General features: G+C 35.9%; 1 protein-coding gene across 7 annotated transcripts in view; it reads left to right on the plus strand.

The window, feature by feature from the left end:
* The window catches only part of PPARG (peroxisome proliferator activated receptor gamma), a 119,474-nt gene that overhangs the window by 44,417 nt on the left and 51,979 nt on the right, over positions 1-23,078 (plus strand). Inside the window, exon 1 of one of the 7 annotated variants that reach the window (XM_017655848.3) lies at positions 9,557-9,693. The exons of the other annotated variants lie outside the window; for them this stretch is intronic. Coding sequence (XP_017511337.1) covers positions 9,612-9,693 — 82 coding nt within the window. The 5' untranslated portion in view covers positions 9,557-9,611. Of the gene's footprint in view, positions 1-9,556; positions 9,694-23,078 lie in introns of those variants that run through there. 7 annotated transcript variants of the gene reach the window in all.

The raw sequence follows: 23,078 nt of genomic DNA on the forward strand, positions 1-23,078 counted from the left end.
GACTGATTCATGCTGCAATGTGGATAAACGTCAAAAACATGATACTAAGTGAAAAAAGCCACACACAAGAGACCATATATTGTAGGATTCCATTTATATGTTCTATAAAGGCAGAAAAGTGGCTGCCTGGGATTGGGGGTGGGAACTGGGATTGACTGTAAATCAGCATGAGAGATCTTATTGGTGAAAATGTTACAAATTGATTTATAGTGATGGTTACAAAATTCAGGGGATTTGCTAAAATTCACTGAATTTTACACGTGAAATGTACTTTATGAGGTGTAAAATATACCTCAATACAATTGTGGCAGAAAAAAAAATTCATTAAGGCTTTTTTTCCTAGAACTCCCTAAGAATATATATCTATACATCTCTCCCTCCGAGTAAGGAGACCTATCTGAAAAAATACTGTTTTAGTGGAACTAGAGAAAGAGGGTTCAGTAAGTAAGATATCATGGAGTCTAGCTTGACTTTGTCATTAACTGCACATTATCTTGGACAAGGCCTTGGTCAAGTCACTTAACCTCTTTGTGACTTGGTTTTCCCCTCTGTAAATGAAGAGGGAGTCAAATTCATGTTCTCTAAGATTCCTGCAGGGAAGACAGTCTCATCCTTGTCTGTGAATACCGTATCCTACCTCAATCGCCTATTTGTATCATCTCCACCCACCCCATCCCATCCCTTCTCCCCACTCGAAATGTTTTTTTTCAAAGCACTTTTCGTCAGCTTGGCATATTGCATGTTACATTAATTATTTGGTCACTAAAACTTCCTGACATTAATGCATAGGGCTTTTAGATAAATATTCCCAAAATATTTATCTGAAAGTTCCATACTAGATTGAATGTCCCATCATTCACTAATCTCCCAGAGGCTATGCTCTCATCCTCTGTAACTGTCAGGGAAGTGCTTCCATTGATAACCACACACTTCCCCTTTAGGCAGTACATGAAAGGAACAATGGACGATACAGTGGAATCATCCCTATAAAATCATACATAATGAGAATCTGGCCCATTGTTTTCTCCTGCTGCCTAAGGAAGAAGTTGTACTCTTTGGTCTCCATAAATATTTTGGCTTGTCCACCTCCTTGAATTCCCAAGTAACAATTAAGCAATCTGGCCTTTTTCCCCGTTTCTCATTTCAGTGTGTAGGATGCTTGTCAACTTGCCCAGAATGACTTTAGGCATTTTGAGTTGTTCATCTGACTGTGCAATAGATAAATAAAAACATAATTAGGAGGACTCATTTAAGACTAAATTTCTTTTTATTTTTAGGGGGTGGCACTTATTCTAGAATTGGAAAAGTTATTTCTTGTCCATTTTCATGTTTAGTCTTGCTCTCATTTTTTTTGTGTTTATAAAGATGTTTCTGAATGTTTAAAATGAAAAGTTCATTTAAATGGGCTTCATGTTTGTAAATATAAAAACATAGCCTCTTACTTCCTAGAATTCAGTATGTTTGAAGAAAAACACTTCTGGAATACAAAGAACAAACAAGGTGGTTGGAATGTAGTTTAATTAGTCCACAAACCTGTCAGGAATCTTAGACTCTCTTCCTGAAACTATGCTGACACACAACATTACTTTGGAAGAACTAGTTTAATTTGTGTTCTACTTGTCCCCTATAATTTAGGAATAACCCCTTTCTAAAAACTGAAAAGCCCCACTAATGAAAAGTGTTAGGTAAAACTGAAGCATTACCTTTATTATTAGGGGTTGATGAGTGGTTTTGTATATGCAATAACAAGAAAAAGGATTAGACACCTAAAGAACCAGAGGATGGGTGTCCTGGACATAGGATCAAGGGAAACAGAGACAAGTGAAGTTGAAATAAAATCCCCTAAAAATAATTGAAAAAAGAAAAACTTAGATATTAAGTATTTAATGATATAAACACTCAACGAACAGAAGAAACAGATATGCCTCAACAAGAAAGTTTGGTCTTGAAGATAGCTACCTTTTTAATAACAGAGAACAAATTAAGCTTTCATTCTGCCTTTTCAGTAGAAACCGTATTTCAGGGTATCCCCACAGTTTTAGTCCCCAAAGGAAAGCTCTACCTCACAGAAAAAATGTTACACTTCTAACAAGTATGGAAGGTGTGATAGAATTGAAAAAACTTAATTTCATAAACTCAAAGTATTGATTCTGGAAAAGATTATTAAGTGTGTTAAAATCTTTAGGTGAGTGAGGGTAAAACTGAACATCCTTTTAATGCCAAATAATGGCATACAGATTGCTTTCTGGTCGCAAGGAGAAAAAAGTAACCTTACAAGGGAGTGATCAGACTATTATCATTCTAAATTAGTGACCCGACTTAGCATCACTAAAGGTCAGTCATGTAGGTGTCTTTGATGTGATGGAACAGAAAGTATAGAACATCATCTTTGTGACACTCAAGTCAGAAATGTTTAACTTGAATCCGTAAGTCCTTAGGTGTAACATCCAGTTTATTGGAAATGCAGGGATAGAAAAGCAAGCTAAATGATACCACAAGAAAACAAAACAACCAGGAAAATCTTAAGAGTGAGGGATTCCACATGATAATTGGCCTTATCTCTTCAATTAGTCAGTGGCCTTAAAATTAAGGGAAGCCAGGTGTGGGGGAGGATGGTTGTGCTAGATTTAAAAAGACCTAAGGGACATACAACCAAATGAATTTCATCATCCTGGGTTAGACTCAGGTTTGGAACTAACCAGAACATTTGGGGTCAACTGGGGAAATTGGGATGTGGACTGGGTATCGTTTGAAATGAAAATTTACTAAAATGGAAAAATGGAGATTATGGAAATTTTAACATAGGAATTTTATTATTTTCTAATAAGGAAGTATATCACTAGAAAAGACAGCTATTTGTACCAGAACAACTCCAGAATACTAGGACTCCTGAAGAATCTAAAAATGAGACTAAAGGACATTTGTTAGGAAAAGGAATTCCTGAACTGATTGTTCACATATTACCAAATTCTAGTTAGCAAGTTGTTATTGAGTACCTACTTCATAGAAAGTACTGTCTCCAAACTCTGTGATTGAATTATGCCATTCTTATAGGTGATTCATCCACAAGTGAATCATATCATAGTACAAATACTTCATGCTGATAGACTTTTAACATGGTTGTTGGCATTAAGGATAATGGACTGGAACAATTTATTTGAACATTTTATTGTATTACTTTAATGAAATAGAGCACAATTTGGTGCTTTGGATAGGGAATGAAGAAACCTGATTTCTGCCTCAGACTTTGCTACTAATTATCTAGGGAATGCCTTGAGCAAGTCGTTTAATTTTTCTGGGACCCATTTTCCTTATATGAAAAAAATTAAGATATGTTAATTTCCCTGATAATAGGTTATGTGAGTCTGTGGTCTCAATAGTCCATATATTTCCTTTAGCACAATTGCCAAATTGGTAAATTTCTAATGTTACATAAACCAAACCTGCATAGAGCTCTGTGGCTCTAAGCTTGCTTCAGGATTCCTAGTGTGGTTCACCAGAGATAGGATATGTTACTGAGGCAATTTCCATATAATTGATTTTGAAAAATTAACTGATGAAAACTGAATAATGAAGAAAAAAATTTAGAGGTTTAGGATGCCCCAGTTGATAATACTGCCCATGGTATCCTGTTACATTACAAACCAAATTACTGGAGAATTTCAGATACTGTGTACAAGGACAAGTTAACACAGTTTAGACAGGACGTCTTTGGCTCAAAGGTACAGTAATTTGGAAATTGTTCAGTCGATCCCTAGAAAGTGGTTGGGTGGGTTAGACTCTTTTTTCAAGTGTTACAGACAAGTTAACTTTTGAAGGGAAAAAAAGAAAAAGTTTTTTTCAAGTGGTGTTTCTTTGGAGACTTTTAATTTACTGTTGGACTTTATTTTTCCAGACAAAATTGCCTTTCATATGCTCACCCAATTAGCCAGGTAAAAAAAGGAAATAGTAACTCAGGAGTAGACCAGGAATAGAATACATATACATAATACATTATACTTTAAATAAACTAATTGCAGGCATACTGTTAAGCATCTCAACATTAGGACCCAAAAGAGCCTTAAGGATTATTATTTTGCAGAAAGGTCTTCTCACTCTAGCGATGGGAACTGTGAACCCAGAAAGTTGACACAACAGGTCTGTGTCTGGACCCATCTAAGAAGCTGAAACCTAGGCCTCTGGCTCCAATGTTAGGGTGCTTCTTCATATTACCACACTGCTTCAGGATCAAAAAGACCTTTTCAAATATCAAATATTCATCTACTGGAGGTATTGGCTACACATTAGCATCATTTCCTTGAGTTATTTTTCTTTAAATCAAAATGGCATGTTAGTTTAAAATAAATGAAAATACATTACTTTCTGAAAATCTGTACCAAATACCAATTTTTTATTAAAGAGTGTATTTTGCCTTTAAAAAATAAATGACAGGTGTTTTCAACAGCCCTCATCTCTTTCCATGGTGATACTGGGCTTGCTGTGAAGGCTGTGGTGGAATTACATCTTAGGAGGCAGCATCGTTTGTTCTTCTAGAAGGCATGTGTCCCACTGGAATGTCATTTCACCCACATTGTGTCCCCTGTGACTGTGAAGAAACCCTGAATTGATGCAACCACCACTGGAAGATGAGGTTCAAGCCAACTTTAATTGCAGTAGGAAAAGGCAGCTGCTCTGGGAAGAGGCGCATGAGCTTAGGTAGTCATTCTGGTTGTGAGCAGCTATCTCTGGCTTCCTTTGGAGTACCATAAGGAAACGTGAGTCTCATTGGAACAGGAAGAAAACTGATGCTGTTGTCAGTTCATTAGGTCTCTAAACTCCCCCTGCACGATCCACATGAGAGAGATGTGGCAAGCAGCTATTCCTTCTTGGTCTCACCGTCAACAAAAACAATAAATATGTGTTTTTCTGCCAACTAGGGACACTGCTAGGTGCTAGAGACCCAAAGGGGTTTTCGATATTGTTCTCTCAAGGAGCTCCTAACCTTTTAGGAGCTAGCATAAGTGTCCATAGCCTTGTAGCATTCAGCAAAGCAACTTTTAAAATGAAATTACAGCTAAAGAAAAGAATACTAGGGACACTGTTCTGTGCCAATACCGACATAGCTTTGCTTACATAAAAGAGAAAGCAATTAAAGCAGTTTTAAAAATTTAAATTCATTCTAGAGAATAAAGTCTGAATTTGACCTATAGCAAAAAAAAAAAAAGCAAGGTTTTAATTAGCTTTCAAGAATAATGTAACACAAAAAATATTTTCAATATTCTGTTTCATGGGATTATTTGATGTAAATCATTCTCAACACTGAATAAAGCTTTTGGTTTTATTAACTATAGAATTTTAGACATTCTCTTGCTTTTTTTAAATTGAATCATTCACAGCTGTCATGAATCTTGTTGCATTTTCCTAAATATACTAAAATTTGGGGACTTTTTGGCTGAGTAATATTCAGATTCTTTTGGCCAAAGATAGGTTCTCTAAGGAACATTGAAGACTAAATACCAAAGAGTAGCCTTCTCAAATGCCAAAGTGTCCATTTTTTTCAAATGTCATAAACTAGGACAGAATTAAATAAGCTTTTCCATCTTCCTCTTTATATGATCACTCCTAATTATCCCCATTCTTTTGCCTGCTGAGGGTGTGTACTGCACCCATAATCATGTCCATACCCCTATGTCGCCAAAGTCCAAGAGAGGTGACCTTCTTCTCAACCTCTTAACATTGCCCAAAGCCTTACAACCTTCACTAAAAGAGGCTAAGTTAGCTTTGTGTGAGTGCATAAGGAAGATGGACTTTTACCTCCTCTTTCCCTGTAAAATTACTGAGGACTATCCTGCAAAGGAGGTTCTCTGTAGGATGGAAAGCAGTAGGCTTCTACATAGAAGTACCTTCAGAGGCATAACACTGATCACTGATTGGTGTACAAAACATCTAGCTGTGGTCCAACACTCCAGGACCTTACATTACAGTCCCATTCACCAGCACGCTCGTGTATGCATCTTACTACAATATCCATCAGATTTTGGTATTCTCAAGAGTAGGACACTGGGGAATCTTAAAGTCTTAAAGATAGAGAAAGTCACATGCACGTCAAAACTCTCATAAGATCACATATCATCTACTGATAATAATGACTTTAAGCAAATATATTCTGATAGCATTCTAATTAACCTTCAAAGTTAATTAAGCTGAGAGATCACTCTTTTAGGTATACTTGAATAATTTTTATAAATATAAACTATATATATGAGTTAAATGGGAACCCACTAAGGATAGAAACCTTGGATTTGTAATGCCCAGAATAACATCTGGTACTCAGTAGGTATTTGAGGAATATTTGAGGAATGCCGAATGGATAGCTATAAAAGAAAATATGTTAAGTCTTTTCAATATCTAAGGACAGAGCAGCTGCATAATTAGACACAAATAAGATAGGCTCAGTTTACTTTTCTCCATTTTAATGTCCATATGAACAGTTATTTCTTAAATGACCTAGGGCTACTGTGTGATATGACAAAATATTATCACTAACATAAAAAAATGATTAAACAATCCACACTGTATAAGTATTTTGTTAGTAACCTGGGAGTCTTTCTATATTGTTTGATATGCTGTCAAAAGTTTAAACAACATTTAGTGAGTCTGCTATGTGCCAGGCTCAAAACTGTTTGTCAGAATTGTAGTTTTTGTTTATTGACTGTTTTTTAAGTCCTCAAAATAAGAACACATCCATCTTTTTCACCAAGCCAGCCCCTGGCTCAGTGCCTGTCAATAGATTGTGATATATTGTCAAAAATATTTATTGAACAAATGAACAAATGAAATATAGTGAATAGGTCAGGTTTTTGCTTCCAAGTGGTATAATCTAGAGGGAGAAGGGATGACAGAATGTGGTTCAGTGCTGTGAGAGTAGATGCTGTTAGATTCAGGTGCTATGGATTAAGTAGCTGTTAAAAATAATGTTATGGTTGAATAGTTAAGCATAGCATGAGAACTATTTATTAGAGACCTAGAAGGTCTAGCTACACAGTAGATAGACAAATAGAATGGTGTCCAAGAAAAAAGAGAATAGGAGAAACAGGTAAAGAATTCAGAAATTATACCCTTTGATGACAGAAGGAATGGATCTGTGTATTGCCCAAAGAGTAAAGGGACTATCCTGGAACTTGAGAACAAGGTAATTGGACTATTGGTCTCAGAAACAAAACGAAGAAGACCCCCAAATAGAATTATGTGGTGTGAATGAGCTACATCATAATTGAGGAACTGTAGGACTGAGAGGAAGAAGGGCATTGAAAGTCCTCACAACCCCTTCATATCTGTAGGTATTGAAAAAGGAAGAGCAGTTATTCATTGATAGTCCTTGGATGTTACCGTGTATTCCCCTTAACTCACCCTATACTCTACCCCTGCAGTGCCTACTTTATAAAAGCGACTTAGACACTTCTAAGAGCAGAAGTTGGTGAAGGCCAGGAGGAGAACTGCCTGAGAATCAGAGCCCTAAAGACCTAGATTCTATATTGTTCCAGCCCTGTCACCACTTAGCTGTCTAACCTGGGGAATTTACTTGTTTTGGGAGCCTCATTTTCTCATCTTACTAACAGAGTATTAGACTATAAAGACTTTCACTCTAAAGTAACATTCTACCAATTTTTTTCATTGTTATAATCTGCCATAATCTTAAGAACACTGTAATAAACTTGTTAAGTTTTAAAAAGTTGGACAGACTTTGAAATCTGAGGGCAGCAATGAAATGATAATTGGGAACTGGGTGAGATACTACCACTGAAGAGGAATAAAGGTGAAATTTGCCCTCCAGCCTGAGACACATCTTGGGATGTTGAGTAGGAGTATTTGTAGATAGAATGGGGCTTAAATTATGGTTCTTTTGTATTGATAAGAAGGAATGTATTCTTGAGTTTTATAATTTAGTTTGATCTATCATAAATTCAACCAAGAATCTTAGATTAATCATACCTTAAATAGTATGTCATTGCATCTGTAATATAAGGAAATTTCCCAGTATTGAGAGGGAATGAGAAACTCCTTTATTGAGAATTCAAATTGAACATAGATAAAACTAATTCTCCACAACTATAGTTGTCAGAGTAACTTGAATTACCTTAATAAAGGCTTTTTGGTTTTTAAAGGTGTTTAAATGATGTAATTGCCCAACTCTCCACTTTGCTCTGTTGAGATTCAGTAAGTATTTTTCCCACCAAGCTGTTGCCCTATAATTGATGAGGAAACTTTTGCTGGTCCCCTTGCAGGATGTCTAGTTATTCAGTGTAGAATATTGGACAAGTGTAATTCAGAGAATTATTGCCATCTGATACATTGTCCTGGGGGGGGCATCTTATGTTAATCCACAAGTCACTGCAAATCTGTTTGGCCATTTATGGGACAAGTGGAGACTTGCTCCCATTTTTGAAGTTTGGCCTAGCTAGTGTTACTCCATGCCAAAAAGGGCAAAAGCCTTGAGCAAGAAGCCAGCTTTTTCCTGATTACAAAACTGTCCACAATTCCTCGCCAACCTATCTCTGTAAGTCTGTTTTTTTCTGCTAACCCATTACACTTCTCAGAGAGAACTCCCCTTTTTTATTAGGACATGGCATTTATCATTTAAACATCAGCTGATGTTCAAGCACTGACTGATGCAACATTGCTGCATTCGCTGCAGATAGGTAAACAGAATCATCAAGTTTTGTTTTTGTTTTGTTTTGTAACTAAAGAAAATCAACTATTATTTTCTAAAAGCACTGAATTTGTTTAATCTTAAGTAGGTAAATTATAACCATGATGATAAGATACACGATACCAACAGGGGGAAAATCAACTAATTTTGCACTGATTATGTTGGTATTGTCTAACAGTTTTACTAGGAAACAAGTCATGATCATCAAGTTTTTGCAAAGCAAACTCTTATACATAAAATGTAAACCCTGTCAGGCCCAGTCTTCATTCCCTCAGCTATTTCATTTTGTAGAATTTGGGTAGCCGTCAGTATCATTTGGGCTTTGTGAAGGAGTAGAATACATGCCTTAAATATGACAATTCAGTGGCATGCTGATAGCAAATGTTAACCCTGGACTACATATTTGAATTCAAAAGTTTTCTTCAGGTAAGATGATAATAGTTTCAACCAGGAACGGGCCACTAGAAAAAACTTTATTCTAATAAGTTTGTCGGGTATCTCAAAACTCGGTTTTAAAGTTTTCCATTTAAGAAGCAGTGGCATACTGAACAATCTCTTTGCTCTGATCATTTTAAATACTATACAGCTTGCACCTCTCACAAGACACCGAACACGTGCATCGCTGGCGAGATGGTGTGGCAACATTCCCCTTGTAATGCCCCAAGCCTTGCCAAAGCAGCGAACAGCATTGTGACACAAGATGTGTCACAGCTGGATGTCTAACAGGAGGGTGCCAGCCAGCTCCGGCCTGGCCCCACGTGGGCTTATTCCCACCTCTCCCAAATATTTGGAAACTGATGTCTCATTGGTGTGTTCACAAGTTCTGCTGCTACCACAAGCCTTTTTCTTAACAGATTGGTCTTTTGCAATAAGTAGGCAAAATATTGGTGTGAATTATAGCAAATCTCTATTCCATGCTGCTATGGGAGAGACTCTGGGAGATTCTCTTATTGACCCAGAAAGTGATTCCTTTGTTGATCCACTGTCTGCAAGCACTTCACAAGGTAAAGTCAATTCCAGATGTGGCTGTTGGGATACTTTGGGCGTCTATGGAAGGGAAAAACTGCTCTTGTCATTTGTTTTCCAAGTCATATTTGTTCTAATACTATAATGTGTATAAGCCAGTATTTTAATGCTAGTTTGATGCTCTAGTGTTTACTTGTAAGCATATTCAGGACTTTTCAAAAGAAGCCTAAACTCACCCACATTTTATTTTTGTGCATGGCTCCCATTCCCTGAATTTTAAGCACTAAAGGTCTATTTATATATATATATATATTTAACTCCTATTCATTTTAAGGTCTTTTTAGAATACCTGAAGTATCACTTTTCCTCCTTTTAGTCTTATATGTTAGTTATCTCTCATAGCAGTTTTCATCCCTTACAGCATTTTTTATTCCTCTGAAAACCCTTTCAGCACATTTTGGTTCCACTTTGAAAACTGCTTGGAAATTTGTGGATACATTTTATTTCTTCCAAAGAATTGTAAGCTTCCAGAGTATAGGACCAGGTTATAGTCTTGCATTTCTTTGTTCACCTAACGTAGTGCCTAATGCATTGTAGGACAACTGTGGGGACCTAAGAGAATGTCTGTTCTAAGCATCTCATCTTTACACATAAAGAAAATGAGGCCCCTAAAATATAAATAAATAAGAAAGAGAGAGAGGTCCCTAAATGCTTACTGCATGCTAAATAAATGATTACTTTTTATTTTTGCTTGGATATGTAAGATTCAAACAGACATCTCATTTTTCAGCATCTCTTTCCCAGCCACCACAAAACTGTAAATTCTTAATTTCTGTAGCTCCTTCTACTACTGGAGTTTCTTAGCACAGCTTCTTCTGTTTTGTTCTGTTTCCCATTTATTTCCATATATCTGTTTGTTTTATTTATCTTTTCTTCTCATGGATGCCACATAAAAATACATTGTGTTAACTGGTGTGATTCATGTTTTACAATATAAGTGCTAAAGCATTAAAATTAAGTCTCTTAATTGTCGAAATGGATGGCTTTACATTTTTATGTTTTAATTTTTCTGGAAGCCTAAGTTTGAGCATATTAATCACAATTTTTTAAAACATAAACCTTTTTTAAAATTAAGAGAAAATATTTCCTGAAATACTAATTCATTGTATTATGATGATTTGGCTCAGTGTATATTTTCTATTGTCTGAGCCTCCTAAATGGGAGTTTAGTTTCATTGTATTATATAGAAGTCTGTTATTCTGTTCTGCAAGCAGTAAAAATTACTGCTATCTTTCTCCATTTATTAAGTTAGCTCGAGTCAGAATGTCCTAGCTATACTGTGAAATAGTTCTTGAGTCAAAATTTGATAGTTTTATCTATTTGAAAAAAATATGTCCAGAATGCAGTGTGATAGATATTTTAGGTTAACTGTTTTAGGGGAGTGGGGACAGGGGACAAGAACTGTTTATGATAAGGGGTGGTTATATGATTCGATATATGATTAGTTTTCATCCTGTACTAATCTCTCTATTTTTATGCCTTGAATTTGCCCTGGGTTTAATTTTTTTGAGTCGCAAATCCCCACCCCCAAAAAGAATAACTCAGTACTTTTCTTCTTAATTAACACAGTATAGAATAGTTATTAGCAAATAGGAAATTGCATATTGTTCCAATACTTTAACTCTTGTCTTACGTGATCTCTAATTTTTATTCTTAAGTGACATTTCTCTGTTAGAAAGGTGCATTCCCAAAGGCCAAAGACCTACAGTCGTTAACTTTGGTATTTCGTAGATGTCCACTGAACATTTACTCCATCCTTGCTGAGACAAACAGGCAAACAAACTTGACAATAAACTGGGAATGTGATCATCATCAGCCATCTGAGGCCGGCAGGGAGAAACACTGCAGAGTTTTTGTATTTGGCCTGATACAATCAATTTAGGTGCTTCTTCCTCATCATAGGCAAAATGGAACGGGTTTTTTGCTAGTAGCTGGGAGCTGTTATTGAAGAAAAAGTGGCTAGCTGAGTGTGAGTGGTCCCCATGTCCAACTATATTTAACTCATGCACATGAGTTTAAAAAGTCTGCTGTACGTAGTCACTATACCCACGGAGGACTTTTGCGCCTTTTCCTGGGCTCCATGATCACTGGGAGCCCCTTGATTTTATTCCCTCTCTATTTTCCTCATGAGCTTCTCAAGCAGCCCCAAGTAACCCCATGCCGGCTCTAAAACCGTTTCCACTAGTAAAAATTGGCAGAATTGAAGGGAAGCTTCCACAAAGTCAGGCAATATGCCTCCAGCTTTTAGTGCCAGACTTAGTCCTGTGTGAATTCTTTAAGTTGTTGCACCAGAGCATTGAAAGATGATGACACACTTGTCCTGTGGAACTGATTGAGCAATGGAAATATGCCTTAGAGACATGATAACTGCTGCAATAGATGATCCTTTGAAACGAGAGTCTCTCCTGAGATAGGAGTGAGTGATTCATTGCCTGCCATTTTTACTGAGGGATACTTACGCTGTGTCTGTGTGACTCCAGGCAACTGTATGCTTGGAAGCATTTAGATAATTGACCAAAGTTTTCAACTTTTCCAGAAGTTTGAAGGAACTCATGCAGTATCAGGGGACATAACTGTCAGTCTTCTCTTGGCCACATGCTTTCTATATGAATTCAAGCAAGTCACTTACCCTCTCTGCCCCGTTTCCATATATACTAATAGAAAATACAGGAGTATTGTGAGGATTAAATGATAATGTTTGCGAGAGCACATCTGAAACACTCTATACAGTTTATTGGTTTGGCCTTGTAGATAGAATATCACTTATAGACAGAAGACATATAGTATCCTAAATTTGAAGCATTTTAAAGAATGCAGAGGAAAAACCTTTGCTAGATTATAGTGTTTTCTATATGAAGAAGATTTAGGTTATTGACGCAGCTCTGAATTTCATAATCTCACATTTAATAACAGTTCAGGGCTCTTTTTTAGAATTGCACTATTGTTCATATTAATTTTTTCCTTAGTGTGGCTCTACTTTTATAACTTATTTCTGATTTAATCCTTCATATCTCTTCTGATCACTGAGACTTAGCAGATTGGTAGATTTCTAGGCTCTGAGAATCTCCTTACTGTGTTTCCAAAAAATGTCATTTCTCTTTTACTCCCCTCCCCAATTATATATTAGAGGAAACCCCCAAAGTGAATGTCACTTGTATTAGATGCTTACAAGAAAACACAGCATTTTTTTAAATTTTTTATTAAGATATTATTGATATACACTCTTATGAAGGTTTCACATGAAAAAAACAATGTGGTTACTACATTTACCCATATTATCAAGTCCCCACCCGCACCCCAATGCAGTCACTGTCCATCAGTGCAGCAATATGCCACAGATCCACTATTTGCCTTCTCTGTGCTTCTGAAAACACAGCATTTTTCAAGTTTATTTTCCCCTAGCATCCCTAAGGGATTCAACTTGTCTTAAAAGCTACCTGACAGTAGTTATCCATTTAAACTGCTAATTACAGTTTTAAAAATGGGTCATTAAATGGACAACCATGCTTGTACTTCCAGTAGAGGTTGTCATAGATTTCTGTCTTTGTCAGCATTCTCCCTTCTACCTTGAATAAGATAACCCCAAGAAAATTCTAAAATTTATAAATCATAGCTCCTTGTAAAGTACACTTTCTTCATGTCAGACAAAATCTGAGCAGGGTAAACTTCTTCATTGTATTAGGCCAAGAAAACTGACATAATTTCTGTTGTTTGAGCTTCCTGTGGACACTCTTAAATTAGGCATTAATTCAGAAGTTGCCTACTCAATGCCTTGTGTCCATCTACTGTTGTTGAATATTTCAAAAATATGTGATAGCAAATGAATCAGACTCATTTGAACGGAACCAAGTTTCTATAAACCTCTACTAGATTACCCTTTTCTGTGGAAGCAGTTTTGCTCCTGTAACCAGTTTAGACACAGGAATTGCACATGCAACTGAAAGAGATTGTCAGTACAAGATTGAGGTTCCCACAAGTGGCGAGTGATTTGCATTACAGAGTTAAAGCAGTCAACTCTGAATTACCTACATGTGAATTATCCCTCATTACCTCATGCCAGGATTTCTGGAGAGCTTTTTAGCTGACTTTCTAAATGAGAGACTCTTAGTCATCCAGTTAAGTCTGCCAGATAAGTGGTCCTCAAAACCTATCCATTTTCTAATATGTATTGATCATCTACTTGTTCAAAGCTCTTTATAATTTGGTTCCCCTTATTTTGCTCCACACCCCCAGAGACTGGTCTGCCTTTCTCTAATTGGACTAATCTCACAGTCCCACCAATAATTCACTCTTGCCACCAGGCCTATCACATCCTGGAATGCCTTTCTTAATTCTTTCACCTTTTCGAGTCCTCTTTATCCTTCAAGGTCAGGTTTAAGTAACTTCTACACCATGAAGCCTTCTCTTAATACATGGCTGCTGATTGTTCTCCATCTCCTCTGAACTGACAATATGTTCAGAGAATATTTTCTTCCCACCTCCGCTGCTACCACCCGGATCCAAGCCCACATCTCTTGCCTGGATTGCATTCCCAGTCTGTCGACAGGTTTTCCCACCTCTCCCCTTACCTCCCAACAATCTAGTCTCAGCCCGCCATCCAGAGAGATGATGTTAACATGTAAGTCAGATCTGTCACTCAACTCCACACCCTGCAATGGCTCCTCACTCACAATGAAAGCCTGAGTCTGCCCCACAGCCCTGCTCCACCCGGTCAATCCCTCTACCATTTGCCCACTCTGCTCCCGCCACCCTGTCCTTGCTGTCCCTCCCACATTCTGCACACACTCCTGCCCTGGTGGTTTTACTTTAGTTCTTGGTCCTTCCCTGCACCCTCTCCCTCTGCTATCTTCCTGTCAGCTCCCTCTGATCTTGGCTAGGATCTTAACATCTGGTGAAGACTGCCTTGACCTCCTATTGAATCATCTATCCTGACCCCTGGCCTGCCTTCCCCCTGTTCTACATCTTCCTATTTCTAAAGCATTCATCATCTTCTTCTAACATTCCATGTAATTTACTTATTTATTGTATTTATTATTTATGGTCTGCTTTATCCTATTGCATATTAACCCCATGAAGGCAGAGATATTTGTCTAGTTTGCTCACCCACAGATATATCTCAAATGCCTAGAATGCGCTTGATGAATAACAGGGCTCATCAATACTTGTTAAAATGGAAGAATAAAACCCTATAATGTCTGTATCACACTATTGAACCCTTAATTAGAGACTGCCTGATAATTATTTTCTGTTTTCTATGTCTCCTAAGCCAAGTTATATAGATACTAAGGATAAGACCTGTGTTTTATTCTCTTCTTTATTCCACAGCATCTAACACATAATAGGTATCGAATAAGTTCTTGTTAACTCATTACAAAGCTGATCTCCTGCTGTATCTTGGCGGCACCTGAGATCAGGTACTGGAATATGTTTAGTATATAAAAACAAAAGTTTGTACTAAATATTATTATTCAAACAATGCTAATGTAAAACAACAGTTATTATATATGCTAAAAATCAGATACAGATATATTTGAGTTTACCTATTATTTAGAGTTATTTGCACCATGTCCCTCTAGTGGTTTGAATGTCATTACTAGTATATCATTTGAATACTAATCAAATATCTTAACTTGTGAGTTACCCAGAGGTCTAGCTTCGTCTGCAAGTCTGCGTACCTTTTGATATTTCCAGTGTTCTGGAAACACTGTCAACGTCCAAGAGACTTATTTGCTAGCAATGCTAGGAAAAGTAACTTACTTGATTAAGTTATTAATATCGAATATATAAAGCACTTAGGAAGTGCCTGATATGTAACAGGTGATCAAGAAATGTTAATTTTGTATTCTTGCTCTTAAAATGGAAGTTACCACTTTGGGATAATACAGATTTTCATTATCCACACCATCAAAATTTTCTACTACCATGGCTATTTAAGTCAGATTTATGACTTACTCTTGTACAATCTTTTCCTTAGCATTTTTCCCCAGAATATGTAGATATTATCTGATAGATACATATTATTAATCTTAGTTCCAGAAGAAGGAAACCAAGCTTCAATTTCTTGTTTTGGCAAAGAGCCAGTGGCAAATTCAGTAGCAGGATGGCAGTAACCCTTACATGTTCCAGACATGTGAACATGATGGCTCTCCTTACTTCCTTTAATTAAGTCAGTTCTTTTGGAAAAAGTAAAAGGTTCATTATTATTTTTTTGTTTTGCATTAGCAATTAAATAATTTTAATCTAAGATCATTGGATATGACTTTTCTATTGTCTTACACATTATCTAAAACCCTGTCTTTAGTTTAGCTTTTAAAATTAAAGACCTATTACATAGACTGTCTGGACAAGTTTGCTTAGTTGATTAAAATATGGTGCTCGTAAGAGCCAAAAGTGTGAGTTTGATGTTACATATGGCCAGATTTACATAGAAATCTTTGCCATTTGCAAAGAAATCTCTTTGTCATTGATAAAACCACATCTCTAGCCAATTACAAGATGCAAACAAATGACCTGGGAGAAGCCAATCCAATTTGCAGGTGTATGTCCTGATATGAAATCTAATCATCTTTGATCCTATATTCATTTAGCTATTATTGGTTAAACAAACCCAGGTGATATAAGGGACAAGCTAGGTGACAGAGACAAGTATCTTTTCCTTAGAATATCTTTATCAACAACAGTACAAGTTCTAATCATTCCACTGGGCCCTCATAATTCAAAACCCATCTCTACCATGAAATTGTCACCAGTTATTTCAGAGCATGTGAGTCTCTTTCTCTTCTACATTTGTAGAGCACTTATTGCCCTAATCACTAGTTTGGTCTGTATACTTCCTTCTGTTATTAAACATCTTTCACCTTTTTAGGTTTCTTAAGGTCAAGAACTACATTATAATGTATTTCTTGTGAAGCCTGAAAAATACCTTGCACAAAGTATTAAGTAATTGGTTGTCTTGATTTGAGATGGTTTGAATTTTATATTACTGATTGAGCATGTACTGAGATTAAAATATTGAGAAAGAAAAATGCTGAAGTAAAACAAGGAAATGTCTTGGGAAGAGGAACATTACAGTTAAATATAATCATAATCCTCCAAGAAGCAAGGTTTCTAAAATAGATAGTTGACACAACGAAAAGTTAACTAATTAGCATAAAAATGGTATCTTGGATTTAACCTACTGCCCTTATTTCATTTAAATGGAATGTCTCAAAAGATGAGTCAACTGATCCAAATATATTAACTTCCAAACACAGTACCCCGGATGCGGGCATTAGTATTTGGAAAAAGATTTTCTGCATTGTTAAAAACTGCAGGATTCTTATAAAGCAGAATAAGCCTTTCATATAAGCCATGCATATCTAAAGCATAACTTTTTGATACTTCTTAAGATAAAATGTGTACCTTTTGAATTTTTTCCTGCCCTGTTTACACTGCTTTGAGGACCTTGGGTGAATATTTGGCCTTCATTATACAATGAAGCCAGTTAGAAAAATCGTTGGTAGTTTATTAAGATGAATTTTAGTACTGTTTTATAAGTTCTGAATAGGAAAATTCTTAAATGCATGCCCTAGAAATTGTGTAACAATCATTTTAACACAAATGGAAGAATTTTTGTTGGCTTAACAATAAAAATCAATGTGGTTGGTCTGCATGTTATCTTCTGTCAACCCACATTCCCAGACCCTCATGGACATCTCTCTTATTTGACCTTTGTACTGAAGTATAGCATATGAGGAGAAAAGTGAGTGAATCATTTTCATAAATAAACATACCTCTTTAGCCCTTACTCAATTAAAGAAACAGAACTATACCAGCACTCCAAAAGCCCACTCTTCTAGTTTCTAATCCATACATTTGTTTGCCTGGCTTTGAATTTTATATGAGTGGAATCATACATTATTTATTCTTTTGTGCCTGGATTCTTTTGCTCAGCATTTGCTTGTTAGATTAATCACATTGAGTATAATCGTGCTTCATTCTCATCACTATATAATCTTTCACTGTGTTAATACATCACAATATATTTATCAATCCTACTGTTGATGGGTTTTCAGTCGTTTCCAATGCTACAAATGGTACAACTATGAACATTCTTGCAGAGATCTTTCAGTGAGCATTTATTTTAGATATGCACTTGTATTCAGCTTTGAGAGACACTACCAAACAGTTTTGAACCTGGCTGTACCAATTTACACTTCCATCATCAGTGTCTGAGTGTTCCAGTTGCTCCACATTTTATTGGTCTTTGGCATTTTCTCTTTTTCATTTTAGCCATTCTAGTAGGTACGTGTTAGTATCATGTTATAATTTTTTACCCTTTATCTGATGACTAAAAAGTTAAGCAACTTTTAAAATAAATGTTTTTCATTTGGCTATCCCTTTTTCTGAAGTGCCTGTTCAAGTCTTTTGCCCATTTTTATATTGGGTACTTTACATACGAGTTCTAAAAGATACTTGGTCAGATACATGCATTGCAGATATCTTTTCCCACTCTGTGTGTTGCTTTTTCACTTGCTTAATAATCAGTTTTTAATCTTAACATAGTCCAATTTATCAAATTTTTCTTTTATGATAAGCGCTCTTTATATCCTGTTGAAGAAATCTTTTGCCTACTTCAAGGTTGATAAAGTGTTCTCTAGTTTCTGTTTTAAAAGCTCTTTTGTTTTATATTTCACATTCATGTAGTCCACATGAGATTGATTTGCGTGTATGGTGTATGGTGCAAAGTTGATTGACTTTGTTCTATATGGATATTCAGTTGACTTGCTCCATTTATTGACAGAATCATCCTTCCCTACTGCACAGAAGTGACATTTTTGTTATAAACCAGGTGACCATGTACATGTGGGGTTGATTCTTGACTTGCTCTTCTGTTGCACTGGTCTATTTTTCTATCTTTGCAATATATTAGTTAATATATTGTCTTAATTACTATAGCTTTATAATTGGGTTAAATATCTGGAGTAAAATCCTCCAGTATTGTTCTTGTCTTCAAGATTGCCTAGTCTATTCTTGTCCCTTTGAATTTCCACATAAATTTTAGACTCAGCATGTCAATTTCCACACAAAAATGCTAGGAGTTTGATTGGGATATTTCTGAATCTACAGCTAAATATGAAGAGAATTGACAGCTTTGTAATATTGAGTCTTCCAATCCATGATCATGGTGTATCCCTTCATTTATTTAGATAGTCTTTCGTTTTTTTAAATAATGTTTTTAACTTTTCAGTGTAGAGATCTCATATGTATTTTGCTAGATTTATTGCCCTAGGTGTTTGATGTTTTTGATGCTATTGTAAAATTCATTTTAAAATGTCATTTTCTATTTGCTGCTGGCTTATAGAAATACAGTTGATTTTTGAATATTGACCTTATATCCAGCGACTTTCCTGAATTCTCATATTAACTGTAATGGTTTTTATTTTTTTATACCATGCCACCTGTGCCATCTGTGAATAATGTACTTTTATTTTTTTTCTTTTCTAATCTTTGTGTCTTTTTTACCCCTGTTGCATTGGATGGGAATTCCAGTACAGTGTCGAATAGAAGAAGTGATAGGTAGTATCCTTATCTCATTCCTGATCTCAGGAGGAAATCTTTAAATATTTCACCATCAAGTATAATGGTTACTTTAGGTTTTTGTTTATTTATTTTATATATTCTTGATACAATTAATGAAATTTTCTTTCCTTCCTAAGTAAGAGTTCTTTTAAACCATGAATGGGTGTTGTATTATATCAAGTGATTTTTATCTAGAATTTTTTTGATAATATTGTAATAGCTCAGGAGGAAGATTTAAAATATAAAGAATGCTTACTATGGATACTTTAGTATCACATTGTAATATGTTTTAAAATAGTATATAGTATAGCTAGTGAAAAGTGCATATCAGTCATAACCACTAGCCATCTGTTTTGATACTTTTGTTCTTAGTGTTTGTTTATCTTGAGACCATTGTCTTCTCATTGAGCACTTGGCACAATAATCAAAAACAAAAGAGTAAACAGAAACGTAGTATATCACATGATTTTGCTAGACTAAACAACTCTAAGACAGTGCCTTTTCCCTCTGATAATTTCAAGCTATTTGAGGTGCTTCGGTACTAAAGCATTATTTAAAAACACCTCCCCACTCTATGTGTTCCTGGTTGCAAGAGGTCCTTTACAAAATTTGAGAGGTGGACACAGCAAAGAGAAAGAGTACTGTGCCAGAGGTTTTGTGGCTCCCTCTTTCTGAATAGTTACTTCTGAATAGAAAACTTCTGGAACATTCCTTTCATTTTTTCTTTTCTACTCAGTCTCCACTGTCCCATTTCCATTCCCCTATCACAAAGCCAAAACCTAAATGTGGACAGGGAGCTAGCCAGGGGGAAACATTCCAGTTCCTGTTTCTGACCTAAGCACCATTCTTCACTTGCTACTGGTATGTACTAGACCAAGTAGCACCTTCAGTTAAACGAGAACAACTAACTATTCAATAGATTTAGCCTTAGTCCTGATTAGATTATTAGTAGATATCCCTTTAGAAACATGTGCAGTTAAGTTTAGCAGAAGAATCAAGCTTGAGTTTGACCATAATGAGAAGATATGAATCTCCAGCTAAGGAAGCAGAAGAAATGAAAAGTATGAATGAGGGCATGATCCTGTAATCTTTCCTGTCTCCTGATACCTCAGGACTGTATTGAGCAAGCTATCTAAACTATGCAAGAGAAGATGAACTCTTAAAAAGCACAAGTGAACGTGGTCTTCTCTAAAGCTGATGATATATATGCCTTTTGTTGATCTGAGTTTGAAATTTGCTACGAGACCTTCTGGCTTATTACAGAGAAATGCGCCTATACAAATACATACCTCTGCCAAGGCTGTCAGTGAGAGTGTCAATGGGGAATCAACCACATAAGCCTTAGATTTGGTTTTTAATATAATCTTAAGTGGACAACAGAATGAAAATGTATTTTTTTATATTGAAGAAACAAGTGACACACCAAAGAATCCATTTATGATCCTCTTTTAAATTCATGGGGTCCAAAATAAGAGGCTCTCTATGCAGAGAAACCACAACAGAATTCAAACCCCAGCTCCAATACCTATTACCTGTGTGACATAGAGCTAATCACTTACCCCCCCTTTCTATCTTTTTCAATCTGTTGGGCAGTAATTATAACTATACAAACCATAGTACCATTTACATATGTAAATTACATGTTGCATGTACATTATAAATTATACATTTGTACTTAATAACTTAAAAATTATATATGTAATAGTTTTAAGGGACAGTCATATAATAAGTGCTTAAAATACCTGTTGTATAATAAGTACTTAAAAAAGGTCAGCTGTTATTAAACTGTACGTCTGCTAATGGGACCCAGAGTCTTTTTCCTCTTTTACTAAATCAGCATCCATGACACCAGGAAATGAAAATAAATGAATTGATAGAGTTAATTTTTAAATGCTTGAGTCAAGAAGACAGTCATCTATTGGTCAAATAATAAAAATATTTTCTGATTTTCCTTTACTTTACTTGAAATGACATTAAAGTTTACTTTTCCAGGCTTTAGTAATTCCTTTTAAAAGAACTGAGAGACTGTGAAATATATTTATTTCCTTTGTTAAGTGAAATCATGGGAAAATATTACAATTAAAAGATATTTAACTTAATTTTTACTTTTATTGAAGTAATACTTGTACATAGTTTTAAAAGTCAGATAGTATAAAGTTTTTAATGAAGAACAGGTCCCAGTCCCACACCCAGTTGCCACTCCTCATAGGCAATGATTTTTAACTCTTTTAAGCATTTTTCCTGGTGTTTACTTACATATCTTTAAAATGACATGCTTAGGCCTCTACTTTAGAAATTATATTCATTACCCACTAACCTACCGTAGAAGATAAGGATCTAGCCTTTTACCACCGCAACTTCTTTTCCCAAAACATACTTTTTCCTTCCCCCATCCTCACAATGTAGTTATCTGTAATTTTAAGTAAAATAAGTTGTCTGTGTTTACCTCATAATAACTTTGAAAGTGCTCCTTACAGTGGAGCCAGGCAGTATCTATAATTCTGTTGACCATCCTGAGCAGTTGTTTTCTGGAGTGTGTGTGTGTATGTGTACACATATATATTTTTTTTAACTCAGTAATTTCTCATTTTTGCTGTTGTTCCTTTTCTGTGTACCTATCAGTAGTTCATTCTCTAACTCTCTGACAGAGTAGTAACAACTCTCAAAGTGGTCAGATACACCTCGCATTCTGATTCCTTGGGTCATCTCACGGGCTGTCTTTGTCCTTTTGTTCTGTTCTAAGCTTTTGCATCTACTGTCTCAGGTCTTCCTCTCGTCTCACCAGTGTTTAGATCCTTTGTTTCCTGGATCCCGTATTTTTTTGTTGCTCTGGTGTAGAACTCTGGTAAAGAGCAGGGGAGAGGACTTTTTTTTTTAGGCCTTATATTTCTGAAAATGTCTTTATCCTACTCTTATACTCAAGCAATGGTTTGGCTGAGTATAAAATTCTGAGTTGGAAATAGCTCTTTTCTTGGAATTTTGAAGACATGGCTCTGTAGATTTTCTAGCTTCCAAAGTTGCTGTTGAGCAGTTCAATGCCATTCTGATTCCTGATCTTTTACATGGGATCCTTTTTCTTTACTGTCTGGAGACTTTGAAGCTAGTCTCTACAAAAGAGCATTCATTTTTACAATGATTTCTTTCTGTGTGGTCTAAGTAAGAAATCCTTTCTCTCTTGAGTTTTGTTGTTGTTCTTTTAACCAACATAAATCCTTGCCCTTAGTCTTTCTAAAGTTAAAACCTGTGGGACAACTTAGTAACACTCTTCAAGTACGTATAGTAAAGGGCAGCCAAGCAGAGGGTGATAACTATATGTTTAGAAGACGAAAAGTCATAAACTCCAACGTAGGTTAGAACACCATTTCACAAATGATAGTCCATCAAATGTTAAGCTTCTCAAATGTTGCTTCTGTGCCCTTGCACTCTTTTGTATATTCTCGTGAATTATGAGATATGAGGCTAAGAAGTCCTGCAGTAAACCTGCTTAACCTTGCTTGACCTAGCATTTCCTAAATTTATTTGCCCACCAGAATGTTTTTTCTTTTCAATTATTTTAAAGGGAACATTATAACATATGTATAACACCGTTGGGGAAATGCCAAATAAGACATAGACTTCCCTGGCTACAAAAGAGCCATTAAGCATTGGAACGAGGAACCAAGAGAAGCTGTAGACTCTCCTTTTCCAGAGGTCTTTAAAACAGGACATCTGTTTTAGGCGTAGTCCTATTTGAACAATAGGACTGTGCTGGTGTTTCTTCCTCTTCCTGCCTCCTAGAGGCTTTTAGCCCACCTTTTATATG

This window comes from Manis javanica, chromosome 3, assembly GCF_040802235.1.
Source record: "Manis javanica isolate MJ-LG chromosome 3, MJ_LKY, whole genome shotgun sequence".
Classification (NCBI taxonomy): Eukaryota; Metazoa; Chordata; class Mammalia; order Pholidota; family Manidae; genus Manis; species Manis javanica.